At 39.9% G+C, this 20780-nt stretch overlaps 1 protein-coding gene across 2 annotated transcripts in view; it reads right to left on the bottom strand.

The window, feature by feature from the left end:
- Positions 1–366: 366 nt before the first annotated feature.
- The window catches only part of slc12a5a (solute carrier family 12 member 5a), a 98332-nt gene continuing 77918 nt past the window's right edge, over positions 367–20780 (bottom strand). Inside the window, exons 5-25 of one of the 2 annotated variants that reach the window (XM_079682076.1) lie at positions 18460–18514; positions 17325–17455; positions 14194–14441; positions 13490–13701; positions 11688–11855; positions 11426–11524; positions 10008–10065; positions 9715–9889; positions 9037–9155; positions 8076–8174; positions 7861–7980; positions 6807–6911; positions 6345–6513; positions 6064–6259; positions 5375–5544; positions 5070–5201; positions 4412–4519; positions 3809–3934; positions 1612–1796; positions 887–901; positions 369–678 (exon numbers count right to left, since the gene is read on the bottom strand). In XM_079682076.1, coding sequence (XP_079538202.1) covers positions 501–678; positions 887–901; positions 1612–1796; positions 3809–3934; positions 4412–4519; positions 5070–5201; positions 5375–5544; positions 6064–6259; positions 6345–6513; positions 6807–6911; positions 7861–7980; positions 8076–8174; positions 9037–9155; positions 9715–9889; positions 10008–10065; positions 11426–11524; positions 11688–11855; positions 13490–13701; positions 14194–14441; positions 17325–17455; positions 18460–18514 — 2868 coding nt within the window. In that variant the 3' untranslated portion in view covers positions 369–500. Of the gene's footprint in view, positions 679–886; positions 902–1611; positions 1797–3808; positions 3935–4411; positions 4520–5069; positions 5202–5374; positions 5545–6063; positions 6260–6344; positions 6514–6806; positions 6912–7860; positions 7981–8075; positions 8175–9036; positions 9156–9714; positions 9890–10007; positions 10066–11425; positions 11525–11687; positions 11856–13489; positions 13702–14193; positions 14442–17324; positions 17456–18459; positions 18515–20780 lie in introns of both variants that reach the window. The other variant, XM_079682077.1, reaches the window with a different exon arrangement.

The following is a 20780-nucleotide window of genomic DNA, read 5'->3' on the forward strand; positions in this document are numbered from 1 at the left end:
CCTAATCCTAATGAGTTATTTCCCTCCATTGACGTGTCTCACACATTTCCTGTTACCAAATCACAGCTGTTTTTCTCCTGAATCCAAGTCAATTAACATACCATGTATTATTTAAAACAGAAAAATAAGGTTTTGTTTCCTGAAGTAGGAACAGGCCTTGAGGCTTTAACAGATTGTGATTCGATCTTTAGAGTGCTACCAAAAGCTTTTCAACAACTGCATGTCAAATTAATTAAAGTGGATATGTTTAATTATATTTACACTGACTCCCCTTCCCCCCCCCCCTCAGTAGCACATGGACTGGATGTTAATTTGAAGGAACATTCTTGGTGTTAGAGTTGAAAACCGATGATCTAATAGTCCTAAAATGGATCCTTCATATAATGAATATGTGCTCTTCCCTGGTATTAAGGGGTTTTTCTCCCCAATGTGTTTAAGCTTCCCTAATTTCTTGTAAGTATTGAGTTTGGTTTTCAGAAATAACATGCGCTAATACAGCTTTACCTGACCGAACACATCCTACTTCTGTCTGTGTGAAGGATACAGTTCTCGTCCCCTGTCCGGTTCTTGGGAGGCCCGGGCATGTTGAGGAGGACCAGCTTGGCCTCTGAGGACTTCTTGATGATGACCTCATTCAGCCGGAGCGCTGTGTGCATACGCCGCACATTGGACTGGTTCCTGAGCGAAGACAGAGCAGCAGAGAGTGAGGGTGCGTTTGTTTCATGGTGATGAACAGCACGTTACCAAGCACTTTGTGATAGTGGGCTGGTCGAGGTGAAGGATGCTCATTCACACACAAGTACTCCTTCTTCTTCTGCTCATGAGGCTAACGTCAGGATGAGATGTGAATGGGCTGAATGAACTTTATTGAGACTTCAGTACTTACAGGTTCTCCCACTCGCTGCAGCGTGGCAAGAAGAGAAACACATGATTATCAGAACTATGTTGGAAATGTTGTTCAGGCCTAGTCCACAACCATACAGGTTTTTAAAAACATAAACAGTCCTCTTTGATAGTGTTTATGTGAGTTTGGTCTTTTTACGCCAGTGTGCCCGGTTTTCTCTTTTGTTAGTCACTAATGAGGAGACATTTTGTGCTATGGTGGAAGTGGAACAAATATGCTGGTTCTAACCTTACCAACACGTTAACAGAACTAAAAGTTACTCTTCAGTTTCAGGAACAGATGGGTCAAAAAGCATCATAAAGGGGACCCTAACCCTAACTGCTACATTATACACCAGGCCCAAAGAAAACGTTGGTGGTTTTGGAAATAATCTGTGTGTGTGTGTGTGTGTGTGTGTGTGTGTGTGTGTGTGTGTGGCCCAAGCTGCCCACTGGCCTTCACAGCCTTCCAAATGTTTTTTTTTCTATTTTTCCTTTGAGTTTCGTATTTGTAAAGGGTGAGGAGAGAAGCAGTAAAAACCTTTGGACTTGGTCTTAATCTACCTAATCCAAGCTAATAAAAGAGAAAATATAAATCTTTAAACAGCTCTCTGGCAGACCTCTGCGGTGCCATATTGTAGAGATAAAAGTCGCACGGACCTTTCTGTCGGGAACAAGAAGGCCCTCACCTTTCCAACAGGTAAGGGTTGAATGATTCACAGCACTCACGGCTTCATGTTGAAGATGTCTTTGATGCCCTCTGGTGTTGCGGCGCCGGGCGGCTTGGCGGGCTCGCCGTCACACTTCTCAGTCCAGGTCCTCTGGACCTGCTCCCCGGGGCTCTTAGCCCCCTCTGTGGGGGACAGCGAGGTGGCCGGGGTGGTCGGGGTGGTGTTGTCGTGGATGAGCTGGACCTGCGCAGGGGGGGAGACAGGGGAAGAGGCCGACTTTGACTATGAGACGAGAGGAAGAGAGGACGGATGTGGATTCACATGAACAATACACGCAAGAGTCACGGTTGAGGTGGAGATGTAGGAATGCAGGTCAAAGTCACAACAAGCCACAGTGTTTGAGAGAGGGAGAGGGGAGAGAAGTGCCATTAGAGAGCCTTACATATCATGTGCTGTCTGTTGTAATAACATGGGGTGGGATTGAGGCATAAAAAGAGTTCATCTGTATCACAGTACCTTATAATCAACCAGCAAGTGATACTAAAAAAGAGACTAAATCTTCTCAACTACGCTGCATTAAAATTATTTTTTTATAGTATTACTATACATTCGACCATATATTTGACATTCATTTATAATATACAGTTGCAGTATTTCTATGACACCAATTTTTATTTATGGTTGCCTTTTAAAATGGGGAAATGTAAGATTTTACCAGAGTCCCTAAATTATCATATCGGGCTGTCCCGAATACCATTTTTCGGGCTCCGGATATTCGGTAGTAATCAGCAGCTAATATTCGAATATTCGGTGCGGAGAGATTTGTATTTTTTTTTTATAAAAACATTTTTCAAAAAAAATATATATTTTCCCCCAAAAAATCTTTTGCAAAAAGGTTTCATAACACGCTCCGAATCCGAGACACTTGACAACACGCTGTTAAGCAGAAGCGCAGAAAGAGCATACTATTACGATTTATATTTATTTATTGTCTCAGTACTCGCAAACATTAAAACTAAATGTGTCGTCCTCTGTAGGGTAACTGTAGGGTCTGCTGTATTGTTGAGGATGTTGATGGCTGGGATGCGTTGCACAAGTAATTATTAGGCTGAGCTACTCAACTTTATGCCATTGCCTTAGCCCCAGATGTTCCCACATTACTCCTATTATTTTCACTATTCGGATAAAATTAAAAAAACAAATATAAAAGAACAATTCGGTAGCTTGCTTGCAACTATTTTCCAAGCAAAGTAAGTGCATGTTTTTATCATGTGTAACGTTACTGTTTAAATGGCGGATAAAGCAGCTTCATCATGGCAACTTGTTCAGCTAAGCTAAGCTAGGCTACTACTTCTTACAGCATCCAGGTGACTTTTCAGAGTTGTTGTGCCACAGTGGTAGGCCAGTTTCTTATCGCATATTTGGCACATATTCTTCTTACCGTCGTCCAATTTAAAATGGTCCCACACAGCTGAAGTCTTCGGTATTTTGTGGGTGAAACGAGGTGAAGCGAGGTGAAGCGTGCGGTTTGCGTTAGTGACTGTGAGTGAACGCGACGTCAGGAGCACAGGCTGAGATTATATATTTCCGCATTTTAACAGTGCAATTCAAAAGTATAAATATAGTATAAGAATATGGCAATTCGCCTTTATTAATAGCATACATTTAAAAGAAAAAATAATATTTAAAAAAAATAAAAACTCTGGGGAAATTTAAAAAAAAAAACGAATATCCGAATAATGAAATTGAAACCCGAATAGTTGGCCAACGAACGAATATTCGAATAGTAGAATATTCGGGTAGGCCTACAGCCCTGAAACACGAATTAAAAGACAGAGAGTCACATTCATCAACATCACAGCCTGCCCTAAACCAAGCATGATTAGCTGTACAATGGTCACATGACAAGAGCTGCTTGAACATAAATGTAGAATCCATATTTTGCTATCTTGAAATTAATTATAGAACAACTTACAATTGTAAGAATCCCAAAAGGATCAACATAATATAGTTAATAATACCTACTGATGTACGTTGTTCAGAGGGAAAAATGATCTTACAAATACAATAATTATCTTGCAATGCAGGTGATTTGGTGTGTTCTACTAGCTTATCCAGGTTTTGTTTACCACCTGGTTTTATCTTCCCACTTCAATCTGTCACTTTTTTCCTTCGTGCTCGTTCTGTGTGAAATGGCCTTCACGTGGCCTCACAAACCAACTGTACTCTTCAGAGTGAGGTCAGCGATGCTCTACCTCTTCCTCTGGTTTCTCCTCCTTGCTGTCTGCGGCCGGCTCCTCGGTCACACTCAGCTGGGTTGTCACGGCGGCCGGGTTCTTACGGCGGATTGACCCGCGGGATGAATCAGTGATACTCTGGATCTGTGAAGATACAGAAGAAGTGAAGCATGGAAGAGGGATATAGGCAGAGTTTTAGTTGGAGAAGCATGATAGGTCAGGTTAGTGTTTTTCACTGTGAATCGCTGCAATGACAGAAAAAAGTGAGGCTTATTTCACTGCACTCATTTCATTTATTGATCTGGACAAACAGGCAATCTTGGGACGAGCTAAGAATAGTAACACTGAGATCAATATATTATTTTCTGCATCTATCAAAACAGAACATCTGTGTCTCAGAAAAGCAAATCTGTGGCTGCAGTCCTCTTTAACAGAGAGAGTAAATATGTCCCACTGCTCCGATCAAACTGTGGATATGCTTTTGTCCTCAGGGGCTTATCTGTCCAGTCCACTCAAATCACACAGAGCCATGCCAAGTCCGCCCGTCAAGTCAAGTTTATGTGTACGTTTTCAACTGCATTTCAAAACAAACACAACTTTGACATAAGCAAACTTTCCTACCTCTCTCTCACGCTCATTCTTGCTCAGGTTGATCTGTTTAAGCATCTGCGATCGTTGTTCCATCACCAGGGTCTTCTCGTAAGTGTAGGCTGAGATGTCGCTGTCATGCTAAGATGAAATGGAAGGATACATTACACGTTTTATTATTAATGTTTTCATATTTATTTTTTACCAGCTAAATCCCTCTTTGTCTTGGTGAATCCTGGATGAGGTTAATGTGAAGCTTAAAAATAAACTAGTTTAAATGACGTGTCGACCGACCAGGCTGCAACTGAAGGCAGGGTGAACAGTCTGCCTTCAGCTGCTAAAGGGGGGGGGGGCAAGAGGGAATAACGCCGCACACTTTAGGACAATATTTCCTTACAGGCATTCATGTTATTGCCAGGCATTCATTGTGATGCAAGTAATTCTGTGAAAAATAAAATTACATTTCATTTCTCCCAATTCCAATGGGGGTAAGCTGATGAAGAAGGATGCTTTGCAGGCTTTCTTTCACCATCGGACAAATACTTCTTGCTCACTGGAGGAACAGTCCTGAGACATGGCTGGGTACTCTGACTATGTCACCAGCTGAGTTGCACTGAGATTCAAGTGCCTTTTGATGCATTCTGATATAAGTGGTAAGAGATCATTAAAAAAAATCTGGGTTAAAACCCACCATTTCTACAACTTCCACCAGGGCTTCGATACGGAGATGATAGAGGAAGGTGGTCAGGTCTTTCTTCATCTGGATGCTGTTGTCGTCCAACTGGGCCACGGTAAAGATGCGTATCTTGCACTTCCTCCAGACCTGAGCCGGAAAAACGACTGCTTAAACATCCAGAATATCTTTCAAATGTTCAAGTAAAACTTCTCAATATTATTCTACATATATGGAGCATGACATTTTGTTCATGAAGTGTCTTTACTTGTTAATACTGTACTACACTCTAAATACTTTACCTGTTTTGTTTGTCACAGTACCTTGTGCTGTTTGAGAAGGAAGGGCAGCAGCATGAGCATGCCTCCATCATGGACGATCCACCAAACATCGATGTGGCCCTCGGTGAAGCGCTCTCCATTGGATGGGAAGGCCGCGATGTTCTTCGGGACGAGCATAGCCAGGCTAGCCGCGGTGGTTTCTCTGACCAACTCTGCAGAGGTGAGGGAGGCAGAGGAGTTCAAACAAAGTTGACACACAATTTAAACTTTATGAAAAATAATAGTAAGGTTGATGAGTAAAAAAATATAGAAAAAGACAATTAGTGCTTTGTTGACTTTACATTTTAAGGTGTACGGTGCTCTGAGTCTTTTCAGGAGTATGTACTTGATATATATAGTTAGACCTCAATGCAAGACTTGGATCAGCTATGAGTAAATTACATCAATGTTTGTCTGCTTTACAATCCGAACTGTTTTTGTTCCAGCAACACTTGGCATGACTAATCCTGGTCTCCATCAGCAAATACTCCTTATTTCTTTGAGCTGCTTTTTACTTGCTCAGATGCTTCAGCAGCACACATGCCGGACATAAAACAGCTTGAAACCTGCAGTTTATGGTTAAAGAGAAGTGCACCACTCTAACAGACTATCCTAAAATTGGCCTTAGGCAGAGAAAAGGCTTTTAAATGTCAGACATGCTTATTGGTTGATCTGGTTTCCCAGTGACCCACCAACAAAGTTCCTCCAGGTCTGGTGCTCATCTCCCTGCCTCCAGTTGCGGGGCCAGGACACCAGCACAGCGTTGTGTTTCAGGCCCCCCAGTCCACTGGCCTGGAGGAGGTGGGAGGTGGCATCGCGCAGGTTGGAGGACACGGTCACTTGACAGAAGCCCTTCACCTTCTCGGTCTCCATCAGTTTACGAAGCGCCTGGATTGGAAGATGGAGAATTCATGTGCATCGCCTCTAAAAGACAACAATATAGTTTTACGATTCAAACTTCAGGGCTGCCTACCTGCTCTGCACGCTGGGTCTGCTCCTGGTTCTCCAAGTAGGATCCCACTAGAGCCGTCCCGACGATGGTCAGACCTTTGCCTGCCTTCAGCTGGTTGGTGAGAGAGAGCAGACGAGGCTGCTCGATGTTTTGCTCCGAGTCTGTACTAACCAGCGTCAGCAGCTGGGGCCTGGAGAGAGGGGAGAGAAAGTGAAAACAAAAGAAAGAAAAAAGTCAAAAGGAGAGAAATAGAGGGCAGAATCTAATAAAGGCGTGATGAAAGACATGAGTGGGCCAAGTATAAGCCTTGGAGGGAAGAAGAGATGGAGAGAAACATCATGAAAGGTTGACATGTTATAATGAATTATTGTTGTTTGACAGCTGTGATGAGGAGAATCACATTTACTGAGGCAATGGCTGAACTGTTGGTGATTTCTATGTTAATTAAATAAAACAACAGCGTGTGTGACGTTGTGTTTGTACCTCCAGTTCTTGGTGTGCGGTTGACCTTCCTCTAGACGCATGAGAGCGTAGCGTGCGGCGCTCAGAGACAGACCTCGTATCCCGTCACCCCACTCCTTCTCCGCACTGTGACACAGACAAGCGCCAGTACATCAATATTCGTCAATCAAAACGTGATCAAAAGTGTAGCAGCTCCCTTCTAAATGATAAAAGTGACAAATCTACTTTCAGATGGTGCTTTGACATAACGCAATGTGATAAAGGATTAGCCATCACTGGTAAATGTCATGATGAAATGATGTCACTCACCACAGGGAGTCACAGCACTTAAATGCTATATAAATAAATAAAGATTGAGATTGAGATTAAATACTCATGGAGAATACACATTTTCAAATGATTTCAATAATGATATTAATACTTCAAAGATATCAGGCTTTCTTTGCCGATGTATTTGTCAGCAGCAACAGTTATTATAATATATGTGTCAAGGTGGAATCTGCTGCAGCAGGAAGTGATCTATCTCCTGTGTAAACTAAATCCTGAAGTTCAGATTCAGTTTTTTTTGACAAACAGCCCCTTGACAGCTCTGCTTCACATGAAAAATACCACTGAAAACAGCTGCAAATAAATGGAAAACGATACTTTTTTGAACCCTCAACTATGAAACATCCCTGAAAGAAATGCCAAACTCTGCAGGCACATAGTTTGTAGTCACTACGCATCATTTTGAGTCACAGGATCTGATTCCTATGTGGAGGCGGTGAGGGGCGTTTTTCTAATAGTGCCTCTGTGATGATAGGGAGGATGTCATGAGTAACACATGGCATCTATAATTTCATACAGTATATCAATAGGCTTGCTAGGACATCTATTGTTTTTATCCCACAATCTTTAGAACTAAAAGCAAAAGCAGTCATTTTCCTTAAAGCTCCTAAAAAATATTGATGGTGTGGATTTAGTGTCAGAAAGCTCTTAAAATACAGCGTACACACACACACACAAAAAATACACTCCAGCAAAACCAAAAGGCAGCCGGCGAATCCAATCTCTCCTGGGGTTATGCTCCACTCACCCTGCAAACTCGATATACTTGTAGATGGAGCCGGCAATTAACATGGCGATGATGGCGTAGTACCAGGAGCAGATGAACATGAGCGTGAGACACAAGCTCATCCCGAGGAAGGACAGAGCCCTGTAGAGACACACAGAAAGTAAGACAGAGGCCCGGGCACACATTTAAAGTATAAATATCCAGCTGCTCTCTGTCTCAGTAGCGTCTGAACTGACCAGTGGTAGAACTTGAAGCGCGGTCTCCAGTTTGGAGTCCTTAGCAACGTCTGCAAAGCGCAGGCCAAGTTCACAAACATGTAGCACATCAGGAAAAACCTGCAGGACACAAAGGGACACAGTTAAAAACACAACTCTTATATCCTGTGACCAGAGGTGGGAAGTACTGGAGTACAAATACTTTGTTCGTTTACTTAAGTACATTTTTCTGGTATCAGTACTTTACTCCACTACTTCTTTTTCTGACGACTTTTTACTTTTACTTCTTACATGTTTAACACTAATACCTGTACTTTCTACTTCTTACATTTTCAAAACAGGCTCGTTCCTTTAGTTTTAATCTCTGTTTGGTGGCTTGATCATTATTATTTAGAGTCATTGCGTGTCTGTTGATTTTAACACAATCCTTGTATCCATCATTTCCTGGTCTTCTCTAAACAAGAGGGACCAATGAGAACTTTGTCATTTTGCCGTTGTTCAGCAACGAAACATTCCTTAGCTAAAAATGACATTATTGTTCTATTAATATAAAGTGAGGTCAGTCACTCTTTAAAACAGTTGGTAGTTATGGGTACTTTTTACTTAAGTACATTTTGAAGCCCATACTTCTTTACTTTTACTTGAGTCAAGAAGTTTAGTCAGTACTTCTACTTTTACTTGTAAACACGAGTATCTGTACTTCTACTGTACTGATGTGTGTACTTTTGCCATCTCTGCCTGTGACATTATAGGGATATCACCACGACTATAGTCCAAAGAGTATCCTGTCTCGATATCCGTCACATTCACTGAGATTCACTGTGTCACTAGAGCAGTAGAGCGGCATGCCCTTTGTCTGATGAGCTAAATCTGAGTTGATAAAATGTGCCATTTGCAACATTTAGGGAATAGCAAGGGAACTGGCTGCTCTGAAATCTCCCAACGTCGGTTTAAAAATGGCAGTGAATTCAAAAGTTCTCACATGGAGAGGATGGGAGCCACAGCATCCAGAGAGGCGATGAGGATGCCAATCTCGCAGATACCAACGGTCAGCAGGAGAGACCATGTGGGCTCTCCGTTAGCCTTTGCATGGCCAAAGATCTGCGGGGACAGCACAGAGAAATCTTGCACATTAATAAAGGAAAGGACATTTGGTTTAAAAACTTGAATTAAATGTATTACTGTATGTCAACAGATTCCACATGACTGTATTAGCTTAGCTGGAAGCAATAATATTAGTTTAAATTCAAATGGTTCAACTTAATATTATTGCTTTCAACAAACCTAATGTGACATTTTTGACATAATACATATAATTAAAGTCAATGTTTCAGTTTTCTCAGTGCTCAAATCGCACAACCAATGGTTTAGAGATGTGAAAATCAGTATCACCCTCACCTGTGATTGGTCTACCTGGCCGCTAGCTATACCAACTGAGCTATACAGTGGCCCTGAAATAATAGATGTTGTCTGACCTATATAACCTACTTGCAATGCCTTCGCGGACCACTAGGGGGGCAGGGGCCCACAGGTTGGGAACCGCTGCTCTACATGTACCTTGAGAGATTGTTTGTGTTAATGTCTTATCTGATAAATGAAAAAAATCTATGAATAAATAAATTAAGAAAGTTCTGTGGTGTTATTGAGTAGACAGACTGACCCGGAGGGCGGGCACGATACCGTCCTTGGCGATGGCCTGCATGAGACGAGGGGCCCCCGTCAGACTCTGAAGCCCCGCCCCACAGGTGGAGAAGAAGGAGCCAATAACGATCACCCATGGTGACGGCCAAGCCAATGTGCCAATGACCAAATTCCCGTGGACTCCTTCTCCAAACCTATAGGACACAAGAAAGGGTCATTTTAATGCATTGTTATTTTGTATTATTAACAGCAAGCATATTATTAGAAGAATAATCAGTTGATTCAAATGTCTTCTCCAATTGAAGGACCTACTTGTCCCTGAGGACGACTCCCTCGATGCAGGCACCAAACAGAACCACACTGGTCATGTCTGAGCAGTTTTGGATCAGGAAAGAATTTCAGATGTAATATTTGATTAGCTAGCATGAATGTTGACTTGGATGACACCTGTTCAGTGATTGACAGGATTTGATTATAAGAATTATAAAACTTTCCCTTTGAAGATGCACTCAACGATCTGATAAACCAATCAACAGTGTTTGCTGAGTAAAGACAGCAATCGATTTTGTTTGGGATATATATATATATATATATGCTTTATTAACTCGTGATTGCATAGGCAGTCCACTGATGCGATTAGAGGTCCTAATCAAATTGGTGTAGACCCCAAGCTGATTACTGAGATACATGAAGGAGATTCAAGATGGCTGCTTCAGAGTAAGAGGCCTGTAATCACATCTGCCTGTGTGTATGCTGAAGCACGGCCAAATAATGTTTAAAATGCCAACTTTTTTTTAATGCCATAACTGTGCAAGCATCTTTTACATATGTTCACACCTCTTTGTATTTATACTTAAAATATACATTAAGTTTATTCATTTGCAATTACACCTACAAATGTATGTTATATGTTAGCCCTTATTTGAATTTATTTTTGTTTTTACTTGTGTGATATTGTTTTTCTTTCTCATAAACATTTAATAAGCGTTGTTGGTGGGAGCCTGAGAGTATTAAATAAAATAAAAGAGTGTCACCGTCATCACAGGAATACTTTGTGCAAATCAGAAAGATAATGCAAACCCATAATCAAAATCACTCTGGTATTAAAGCAGTTATGGCCTTTCATGGTTTAAACTATGTTGACCTTTAATTATGGAGCGCCCTGCCGGCCAATCAGTGTGATTTTGTTACAACAGACAAGCACAGAAGTGCATCATCGCTTCAAGTCCTGTCAACATGGGATGGTGGTGTCTGAAAAATCATCGCAGAGCTTACAACACTGTTTGAGTGGATATCTGGCCACAATTATTTTAGGGCTTTTAGATGTCTTATATGACTACATTCACTTTGCAAATGATTTATACTGAACATACTTTAAATATTTTGTGAAAACACCATGTTATTCCATTTTTATTTTTGTATATCTCTCTGCACTTTTAGGCTTTTTGCACTTGTGGTTAGATGATTCTTGATACTTATTTTGCCATAGTACTTTCTTGTTTTATAAAACATTATAAATAAATAAAATAATAATAAATCAAATGTATAAATATATAACTTGTAATGGCTACTCTGGGCTGAACAGAGGGTTTTTAGAAAACATGATATTCCACTGATTTAATATTTGGCAATATTCAAATTATTTGAATTGGGTTGAAAACTAAATGTTTTTTAAATTGGCCAGTGCAGGGACAAGTGTCAACCTGCAGGGGGCAGTAGTGAGAGGATACAGACAAAGGAGGTGGTGGTGATGGCTGCAATGGTTCCAATGGGGATGGATTTCTGAGCATCACGCAGGTCTCCGGAGCGGTTGGAGCCGGCCATGATCCCTGAGCACAAAGTGGAGAAGCAAACATTTTAACTAGGTCAACAACAAATACAAACACAGGGCAAGTTAGATGCTGCAGAATAATAATAAGTTCATGTACATTCCTAACATGAAAATCAGAAACCACAAAATGAAAAAAATCCATATAAGGTTGAGAGTTCCACCTGTCACAGACGGGAAGTAGATGCCGACGAGCAGCGTGAAGAAGCTGCCGATGTCGGCCAGCACATAGCGGTTTGAGTTGGTCAGAGGGTCGTCCTGGTCCTCTATTGACTCCATGTTTTTCCTGGCAATCAGGTCCCCCTTCTCATAGTAAGTCCCAAACATGTTCTCTGGATGTGGAACAGGGAAGTATTGAAGTAGTTAGGTTTTAAATTTGGATCATAGAAACATTTTCATTACATTTTCATTACATTTTCATTACATTTTCATTACATTTTCATTACATTTTCATTACATTTTTTAAAATTAAAATGTAATTAACTTAAATCAGGGTCAAATTAATTTTAATAAACTTAGCTCAAATTGTATTTCAGTGTTGACGTGAGCATTGCACACCAATGTGATTATCTTGGGTTCTCCTCAGTATATATTTCCCTGTAGTATTCACACACCAAGCATTTTCGTATTTCCTTCCATGTCGCAATGTGACTGTAAATGTATGTACATTTGTAATGTATTTGTGATTGCATTCTGAGTGGATGTGGACATGCTCTCCTCCATGAAGACAAAAGGGGCAAACAGTAATAATTTGGTTAAACAAATAAGAAAAGGCTTTTTGATAAAACAATGAAACATGAAAACCTCAAAGGGGGACTCTAAACCATTGACTCTGATTTGCAAACATGGATCCTTAAAACAGGGCTAACTGTTGCCCCTGTAGTAACTACTAGAGAGGAACGAGGTTAACCTAGCTCTGTTTTCTGTAGCCTCAGGTGTGCGGTCGCCCAGGGCGGACAAACTGCTGCTACGGTCTGTTACTCGCTTCTGTTGGTCTTAGTGAAACAATATCACTTTCTAAATACCCTGAAAAGCTTTCAGGTTCTAGGACAATACATATTTATATATATTTTTTCTATATATATATGACATAGAAATGCATTAGTATATAATTTGGCAAATTCAGCAAATCAATTAATCTAATGCATATTGTGAGTTGAAGCGGTGCAACCCATGACAGCTTTCTTTTCATAATTGCATTATTCCTTATTTACTCCTAATGCCCCCTAAAGAAATTCTTCAGGGGATTATAATGGAAACGGTTTTGCGTTTCCCAATCTGACGACAGACAAAGCATATAGCAACAATCTGCTTTAAGACCACGTTTTGCAGGTCAGGTCACTTTAATGTAAGCATTTTTACTTTGACGACTAAACTCAACTAATTAATTATCCATGACTACAGCATATTAAGAAAAATACATAGGCTACTGTACATATTTGTGTACTTAAAATGGGCATGTGCACACTGGTGGTTGTAATAAAGTACATTTACTTGAAACACAGTACTTAAGTACACGTTTGAGTTACATGTACTATGAGTATTTTCATGTTATGCTACATTATACTTCCACTCCACCTCATTTTGTTGGCAATAAGTACATTTAGAACTTTTACAGATGACTAGCTATTTCAAAATATAAATCAACTCATAAATAAACATGGACGTAGTTAAAGACATGAGTAAAGTAAATGAGCTCCACCTTTATCAGCTGTGATAAAGTATATGATACTGAAATTGCCTAATATGCATAATTGCTACTTTAGGTATATTTTGATGCCAACACTTCTGTTTTTTTAAATTATGGAAGATATGGAATGCAGGACTTATACTTGTACAGATTATTTTTTAAATATAGTATTGCTGTTTTATGTAGGTAAGAGATCAGACTATCTCTCTCCTCTTCCAGGTTTGTGGTTTTGTGTGCTCACTGTGTGCAAATGGTACAAGGCAGATCCAGACCCACCTGCCAGGACCCCGCTGGTGACCCCTGGGATGCCCTGGACCTGAGATATATTGTTGGCTACGAAGTACTTGTCGCAGGTCGCGTTGAGGAGCGGTGAGTCACAGAACATGCGCCACAGCTGGGTGGTGACCGTCCCGTTGGCTGACTCGATGGTCTTAGCACACACGTCGAAGTTCTTCGACACCAAGGTGCGGTTGCCCAGGAGACACACACTGGAGAGAAGAACAAGTAACACAAGAATACAAATAATTATAACAACAACAACAACAACAACAACAACAACAACAACAACAACAACAACAACAACTACATTAATAATAGTAATAATAATGATAATACTAAAACTACTAATACTATAAATGGGTGACGTCTGGTAATAAAGCACTACAGATGTAAATATTAAAAAGTAACTAAAAGGATTTTGATATAAAAATGACACATTTATAATTGAGCTTCAAACAACATTTGGACATTATTCATGTTTACCATGATGAATGAAAACCAAACCAATCCTTTTCAACTTTCCAATCAATAGAGGAGGCTTTCTAACTTCCTATCAATATAATGACAGGTTATATAAATGTTTTCTGACATCAGGTGTGTATTGCATCAGTTTGATGTATTTTCTTCGCCTCGTAGTTAGCGTTATGGTTATGTTTTTTCGGCTAAGCTAATATTCTGTCTGACCGTCTTGGTAGGCTTACGGGAATTCTGGAGGATCCCATCCAGTATTGATGACCCCGGCGTACACGGCCAGGATGGAGAGGATGACGCAGGCCAGGAAGACCAGGGCCAGCTTGTTGACGTACTTCACTCCGACAAACACCACCGTGGCCATGAAGAAGAGCAGGATGGTGCCGTACACCCGCATGTTGTTCAGCAGGGCGGCCTCCGCCTCGGACCCCTCCAGACCCTCCAGGGGAAAGATGGCTGCTTTGGGTGCTATGTAGATCTGAAGTGAAAGGGTTATGATATTAAAGACATTCTATTAAGACTTACTCTATTGATCCCTGATTGGGAAATGTTTCGTCACAGCGGCATGTTAAACCGAGGCATTGCACATAATGTGTAGATAAAGAGTACAAATAAACAAACATAGAATAGAAACATCTCAAAATAGAAATAAAACAGAACTCAAAAGTAAAATACATACATGTTCACAGTGAAAGATAGACATCTGTAGACTATCTGTTGAATAAACGCTATGAAGGGCCAAGTACAGCTAACAAAATGTAAAAGTAAGATATTATTTACAGTAAGTGTGCAAGGAATAGCATATTCAATTACATATAAAAGTAAAATGTGCAGTGTGAAGAACATCTAAATATTATTCTATATCACCGCTAAATATCGAGTGATATCACACCTGCTATTTTCTCCAAAAAGTTCCATACAATCTCATCATTGCTCAAGGGCATCTTTGTGTTAGTTGTTTGGGGAGTGTTACTCATCTACTTCCCCTCCTCGCGCTTTCCCCGGCCAGTCTGGGGATATAAACTGGCAGATCTAAGGTCACAAGCCTCTAGCTTGCTGTTTACTGCTGAATTAAATAAACCTCAGCCTGGGTAAAAAAAAAGAAAGACAGAAGATGAAATATAATAAAGGAGAGGTGAGAAAAGCGTGAGGTGAGTGAGGAGGACAACTCTTTGAAGTGTGAAAACATGTGATGCTCACATTAACAGTCCTCTCCTGGAGCTCGGAGCAGCACACAGAATACCGCTCTGCTTTTTTTATTCTGCCTAATTAAAGAACTCAAGCATGGTATTAATATTCCAAATTAACTGCCATTTTACTACGGGTCAATCTAAGAATAGTGCCATCATATATAACACGGTAAAACCCTTAATTAGCCTGTCATTATCTGTCATCAGCTTATGCAGAAAGCTGTTACATAAGCATGGGAATTTCTCCCTTTTTTTGTTTTAATAATCGTCTGGTTGAATCACCATGAAGAGGAAATAAAACTGATGAGAACAAGTGGGGAGTCAGGGCTCATTTTGGTCATTTGGCTGGAGAAAGTGATCTGAACAGCGTTATCAGAGGCAAACAAATCTCCTGCTTCACTTTGAACTGTGCATGCTTCCTAAAATAGCAGCCTCAGTTTGTGTTCTTGGCCTGGGTGGAAGAAGGATGAAACATATTCAAATCAGTCTTCTCCAGATCCGCTCCTTACAATTCTGCAAGGATTGTTATTTTACAATGGAAACTAAGCCAGCTTTGACCCAGAAGACAGAATTAACCTCCAGGCATGATCAAACTCTGCATATCCATTAGGAGGCATCCAGAAGGAGAATAACGGAAGAATAAGAAAATAAAAAAGAACACTCTGGTATGTTGATAACTCTCGACTAAAGTGAGAGCTGTTTCAAGGAATTTTCTTGTTTCTCCGCCAGAGTCTTGATCGCTCGCTAATGCAGCATTTGCATAATTACTCAATAGCCCATGCATGGGGGACTGCAGTGGAAGGAGTTCGAATAAAAAGGCAGAGGAGGAGGAGGAGGAAGAGGAGGAGGAGGAGGAGGAGGAGGGGGAGGAGGAGGAGAGGGATGAAGATCAAGATGAAAGTTCCCTGCATTTCATCAACTGCTCAGAATTCACGTTGAAGAACACACAGCTTGATACAAAATAGCTTCAAAGCTTTTTTGTGGAGGGAAATACACTGAAGGGGAGCTCTATTTTTAGGCATGTGGCACATAGTGATGCACTGCTAGGTTTCATTTTGATTGAGAACACTCAATACACTTGGATGATATGTGCATGTGGTCGCTGCAGGAGCTGCACTGCATTCGGATGTAATGGATTACAGTCGTAGGAAATACTGAATTGTATTCTGCTCAATCAGACTTTGATAACAACCTATTGAACACTTTCACCCCCTTGAAAACAATCTAAATCTTTACAATTCTAATCTTGTGTCTTTGTTCTACTTGGTCAGATATCTCTAGTTTAAAATTATTTTGTTGTATGCTTAAGCATATATCTATGGATGTAATGACAAAGGTTAAAGGAAAAGCTCAATACCTATAAGCTTTAGATGAGTTAGATGAATAGATTGATACCACTTCCATTTATTAGAAAGATTATGAGGCTCTCCCTCCACACAGACACAAAGCATGAGAAAAGAAAAGTAAGAAAAATGAGAAACCCTTATTCTCAGGAGAAATCTTTGATTGGTTTTTGAATTCCTGTTTTTGGCCTCATATCATTGAAGCATGTCCTATACTGGGACCTGCTTTCGACCATGAAACCAAATGTTTTAGGTATTAAAAACATGATATAACCTAAAGTCAATCATGGTGTCCTGTATTTGATGTTTAATGACTTCACCTTCCTGCTGAAATGAGCTTATGTTACAGTGATATCGCTCTGATACAATTGTCAATTTCTGAAGTGGCAGAGTTCATTGCAGTGGAGGAAAAACTGTGATTTGAGTGGTCATACTCCACCAAGCTGGCAATGGCATCCAATCATTTACTCTCCTGCTCATTATGGTCTGGCAACATCATGAGTAAAATGACTTGAAATGGATGTCGTTTCAAGTATGCTGTACAAAGAGGACCTCCTTTACTCACACTTATATTACCCTCACTCCACTGTTAGTGGCCATTGCTGCTGATTTCCAATCTGAGAAAACATGGCAGCTTTCCTGTGTTGTCAAATGTATAACCAATTATTAACCACTAGGAATATGTTTAAGATGGAAAATGCACAATTTTATATCTACAACGCCTTATTTAGACTTACTTCACCTGGTGGGCTTAATCTTTAAATTGTGTCTCTTAACTTTGTGAAGATAAAGCAGATGTCTTGATGAAGGAAACAGGATTGTTCTCACCAGGAGGAGCTCGATGGCCCCCAGGATGTACATGGCTCCGGCGAAGGTTGTCCCCAGATAGAAACAGATCCCCACCGCACCCCCAAACTCAGGGCCCAAGGACCGGGATATCATGTAGTAGGCGCCTCCGGCTGCACACAAACACAACAATGTTAACAGACATACTGGTATGTGTGTCTGATTCAAGTTGATGAAATATACTTTTTAATGTGCAACTGAATGAATTACTGAATGTTCACTATACACATTTGTGATTAGCTTTTTAAATGTTGTGTATTTCACTGAATTACATTTTTGTGCAATGCACTTTTGAGACAAACATTAACTAGTTGAATCGAAGCAGATATTTAAGTGTCACAACTTTTCAAATCATCAGTAGCATTAATGTAATGACGTCTGACAATTGTTACATTTATAAAACGACAAACAAGTACTCAATACATATCAAAGAATAAGCAAATGCAAGTTTGTGAAGCTATCACAAGTACATTTGACTAATTCTTTTTTTAATTGATTGCCATACTAATTTATTTTAGACTGAAGTATTTGTGTAACTGCACAACCTTGCTTTTGTCATATTGCTCTCCAATAGTTGACATTTTGGTTATTCTGCTCCTGTGACTTATTTTTATCATTGTGTTTATTCACAGTGCAAGTAAATGAACTAAGCATAAATAAATAGACCTTAATCAGCACTTTGCAGTGGCATGAGGCTTGCACCAGTTATAACAGAGACAGTTATAATTGGCACACAGTTCCACACTTTCCCACAAGCCTGTAATTTGCTCTGACCCCTGCTGCATCCACTCCAACTGGTAAGACATAGGCCATCATTACTTTGTAAACTCAAATTATAAAACATAGCCATGCTGTGTAAATGTGTCTGCATACAGAGACAAACACATACATCCAGTGCTGCATTTCAGGCATTTGGCTCACGTTGTATTTTGTGTAAATAACGTTGTGTGAGGAAAAGTTAAAGTGCACAAGACCCCAGACTACAGCTTTTAATGTTTCTGGGGATATCAAGCTGCGCTGGGTGTAATGTGCCAAAAGCAATCAGTGAAAGGAGAATTTTAGAAGCGGACAGACACAAACAGTGATCACTGTGTGGTGCCAGCGTCTGCTCACCCACCTGGCACTACTCCATTGGTAGCGATGGCACTCATCGAGATGGCAGTCAGCATGGTCTGCGCAGAGAGGGAGGGGGGGGGGGGGCACAGAGGAGCAGAGAGAGGAACATTAGGACATATTTATCAAGTTCTGCATGTGAGTATTGAGTTGATTCTCGAGTTGTTCATCTTGTAATCCTTTAAAAAGTAGTATATGTGTTTTCTTTCAAAACTGAATTCAACCCAAATGCACTGTATTAAATAAATGGTTTCCATCTGTAGACTTACAAAGTTCACTATTAAAATATCTTGGTGACATTTCACTTGAAAAGGAAAACCGTTGACCTCTTTTGGTGCTAAAATAACAAAAAGTACAATAACAATCTATCCTCTAGATGTTGAGACAATTTAGTCAATGTTAGACTGACTGACCACAGAAAAAAACATAATCCATTCCATTTTATTATCTGCTATTTAGTAAAAGTCACTTCTTTGTCAGATGTTTTAGACGCTTAAAGCTCACATGTGATGTTATATAGATAGAGATGTTGGCCATGAGGGTTTTGCAATAGGTCGCCATTGTCAGTAAAGTAAATGCATATATTTAGTTGGAAAGGCTGTCGATTGGGTGGATTTGGTTTAAAAATAATAATTAATATAGTAGCAGGATTAAAGGAAATGTATTTCTATTGATTATAATAAGATATTTAAGTTAAATTAACCTGTTGCTTGGAATCTAATTATATTTTTGCACTTTTGTATTTCTTTGTTTTAGACCTCACACCTCCTTCGCTGTATCCTTTGTTGATTCAAATCAGTAAAGAGGAATCGACTGCTACCAAGCATCTGTGTTTTAACACCCAAAGGTGAACATTGATACGATTGAACCAAGACCTACTGTATAAAGTCCTAAATGAATGCCTAGTCAATAATTATGTGTGTGATAATATGTTGATGTCTTTTTATTATTCTATGTATGATTTGTATCTTCAGTGAAACTGCAGGACAGAGTCCAGGACAGTGAGGACACATTTCCTTACAGGGACAAATTATATCGTACTGCATCGTGTTTAAGAAATACATTTACATATAGTAATTTCCTCCCAGTGAAGCCCATGATATCAGTGTCAGGCCCGTGGTATGTAACATACACATATCATGGAAAGGAGTTTACGTGAGGTCAACGCTGATTTACTGCCATGCCTTGTACTAAAGCTGACTGGCTGTTGATTAGATAAATAAGAATGCCACAGGGCCTGTCACCAGCTGTCAGAGCACATTGAGACAGCCAATGACGACTCTAATGCATCTCCTGTGCTGGGAGCGGGGGGGAGAAACACCGGAACAAATGTGAGGGCATGCTAGGATGGAGAGCGCTGGCTGCCTGCAACACAAACACAGGAGGAGAGAGAGGCAGGCGGAAAATGGACCAGGAGGATACAGAGTCAGAAATAGAGAGAGAGAGAGATAGTGTGTGTGACAGTACAAAGAAAGAATTAAGATTTCATCATTTTTTCAAATGTTATTGTTCAATTTCTGAGTGTCTTTTCAAATTGTCTGCACATGAAAGAGAGCGAGGGAGACGAGATGTGAGAGCGGGCTGGAAACAACACAGAGCCATCTCCTGAAGAACTTCTCACTGCTTTCATTATATTGTCTTCCCATTTTAATTGTGTTGTCGCTTACTCTTGAATGTATTGTTTGAGTCATAGTTTTAAAACTAGACCTGCTATAGTCTGCAGTTTTATTTTTGCTTTAACTTATTCAGCATCAACCCAGTTTATGAAATATTTGACATTTGCTAAATCTGCTGTCAGTGTGAAGTGGGTCTTCTCTATGTTCATTTGTTTGGAACTCATATGTTACATCTATAACAGTGGAACAGAAGACTAATTCAAATGTCAAGCATCATATCCATCTATTTTTATCTACAGAAAGTTTGGCAATTAAAATCTTAGTGACAATATCTCACATTATGACAACACAATGGGAGCAGGGGGGTTACCAAACTACTCATGATAATGACTTAGAGCCTGAAAGATACATCTAATAATTAAAGATAATCACTGACTGGTATATTGTTATCGCCGTATAAGTCAGCTGATAATTGCAGTGTGGAAATACATTTGAGTTTAATTGTTTAATGAAATAGAATAATTTTGTATTTTATACCAATTAATGTTACTCTATTTCTATTTGTATTTTACATTTTTATCTTGTAATGTTACGATATTCTATATTGAGTTGTATATATTGTCATTCATGTTTATTGATCTGTAGCCTACGGAGACAAATGTGTGACATTGGGCTATATAAATACAATTTGATTTGATGTAAAAAATAA

Source organism: Notothenia rossii, assembly GCF_949606895.1.
Source record: "Notothenia rossii genome assembly, chromosome: 5".
NCBI lineage: Eukaryota > Metazoa > Chordata > Actinopteri > Perciformes > Nototheniidae > Notothenia > Notothenia rossii.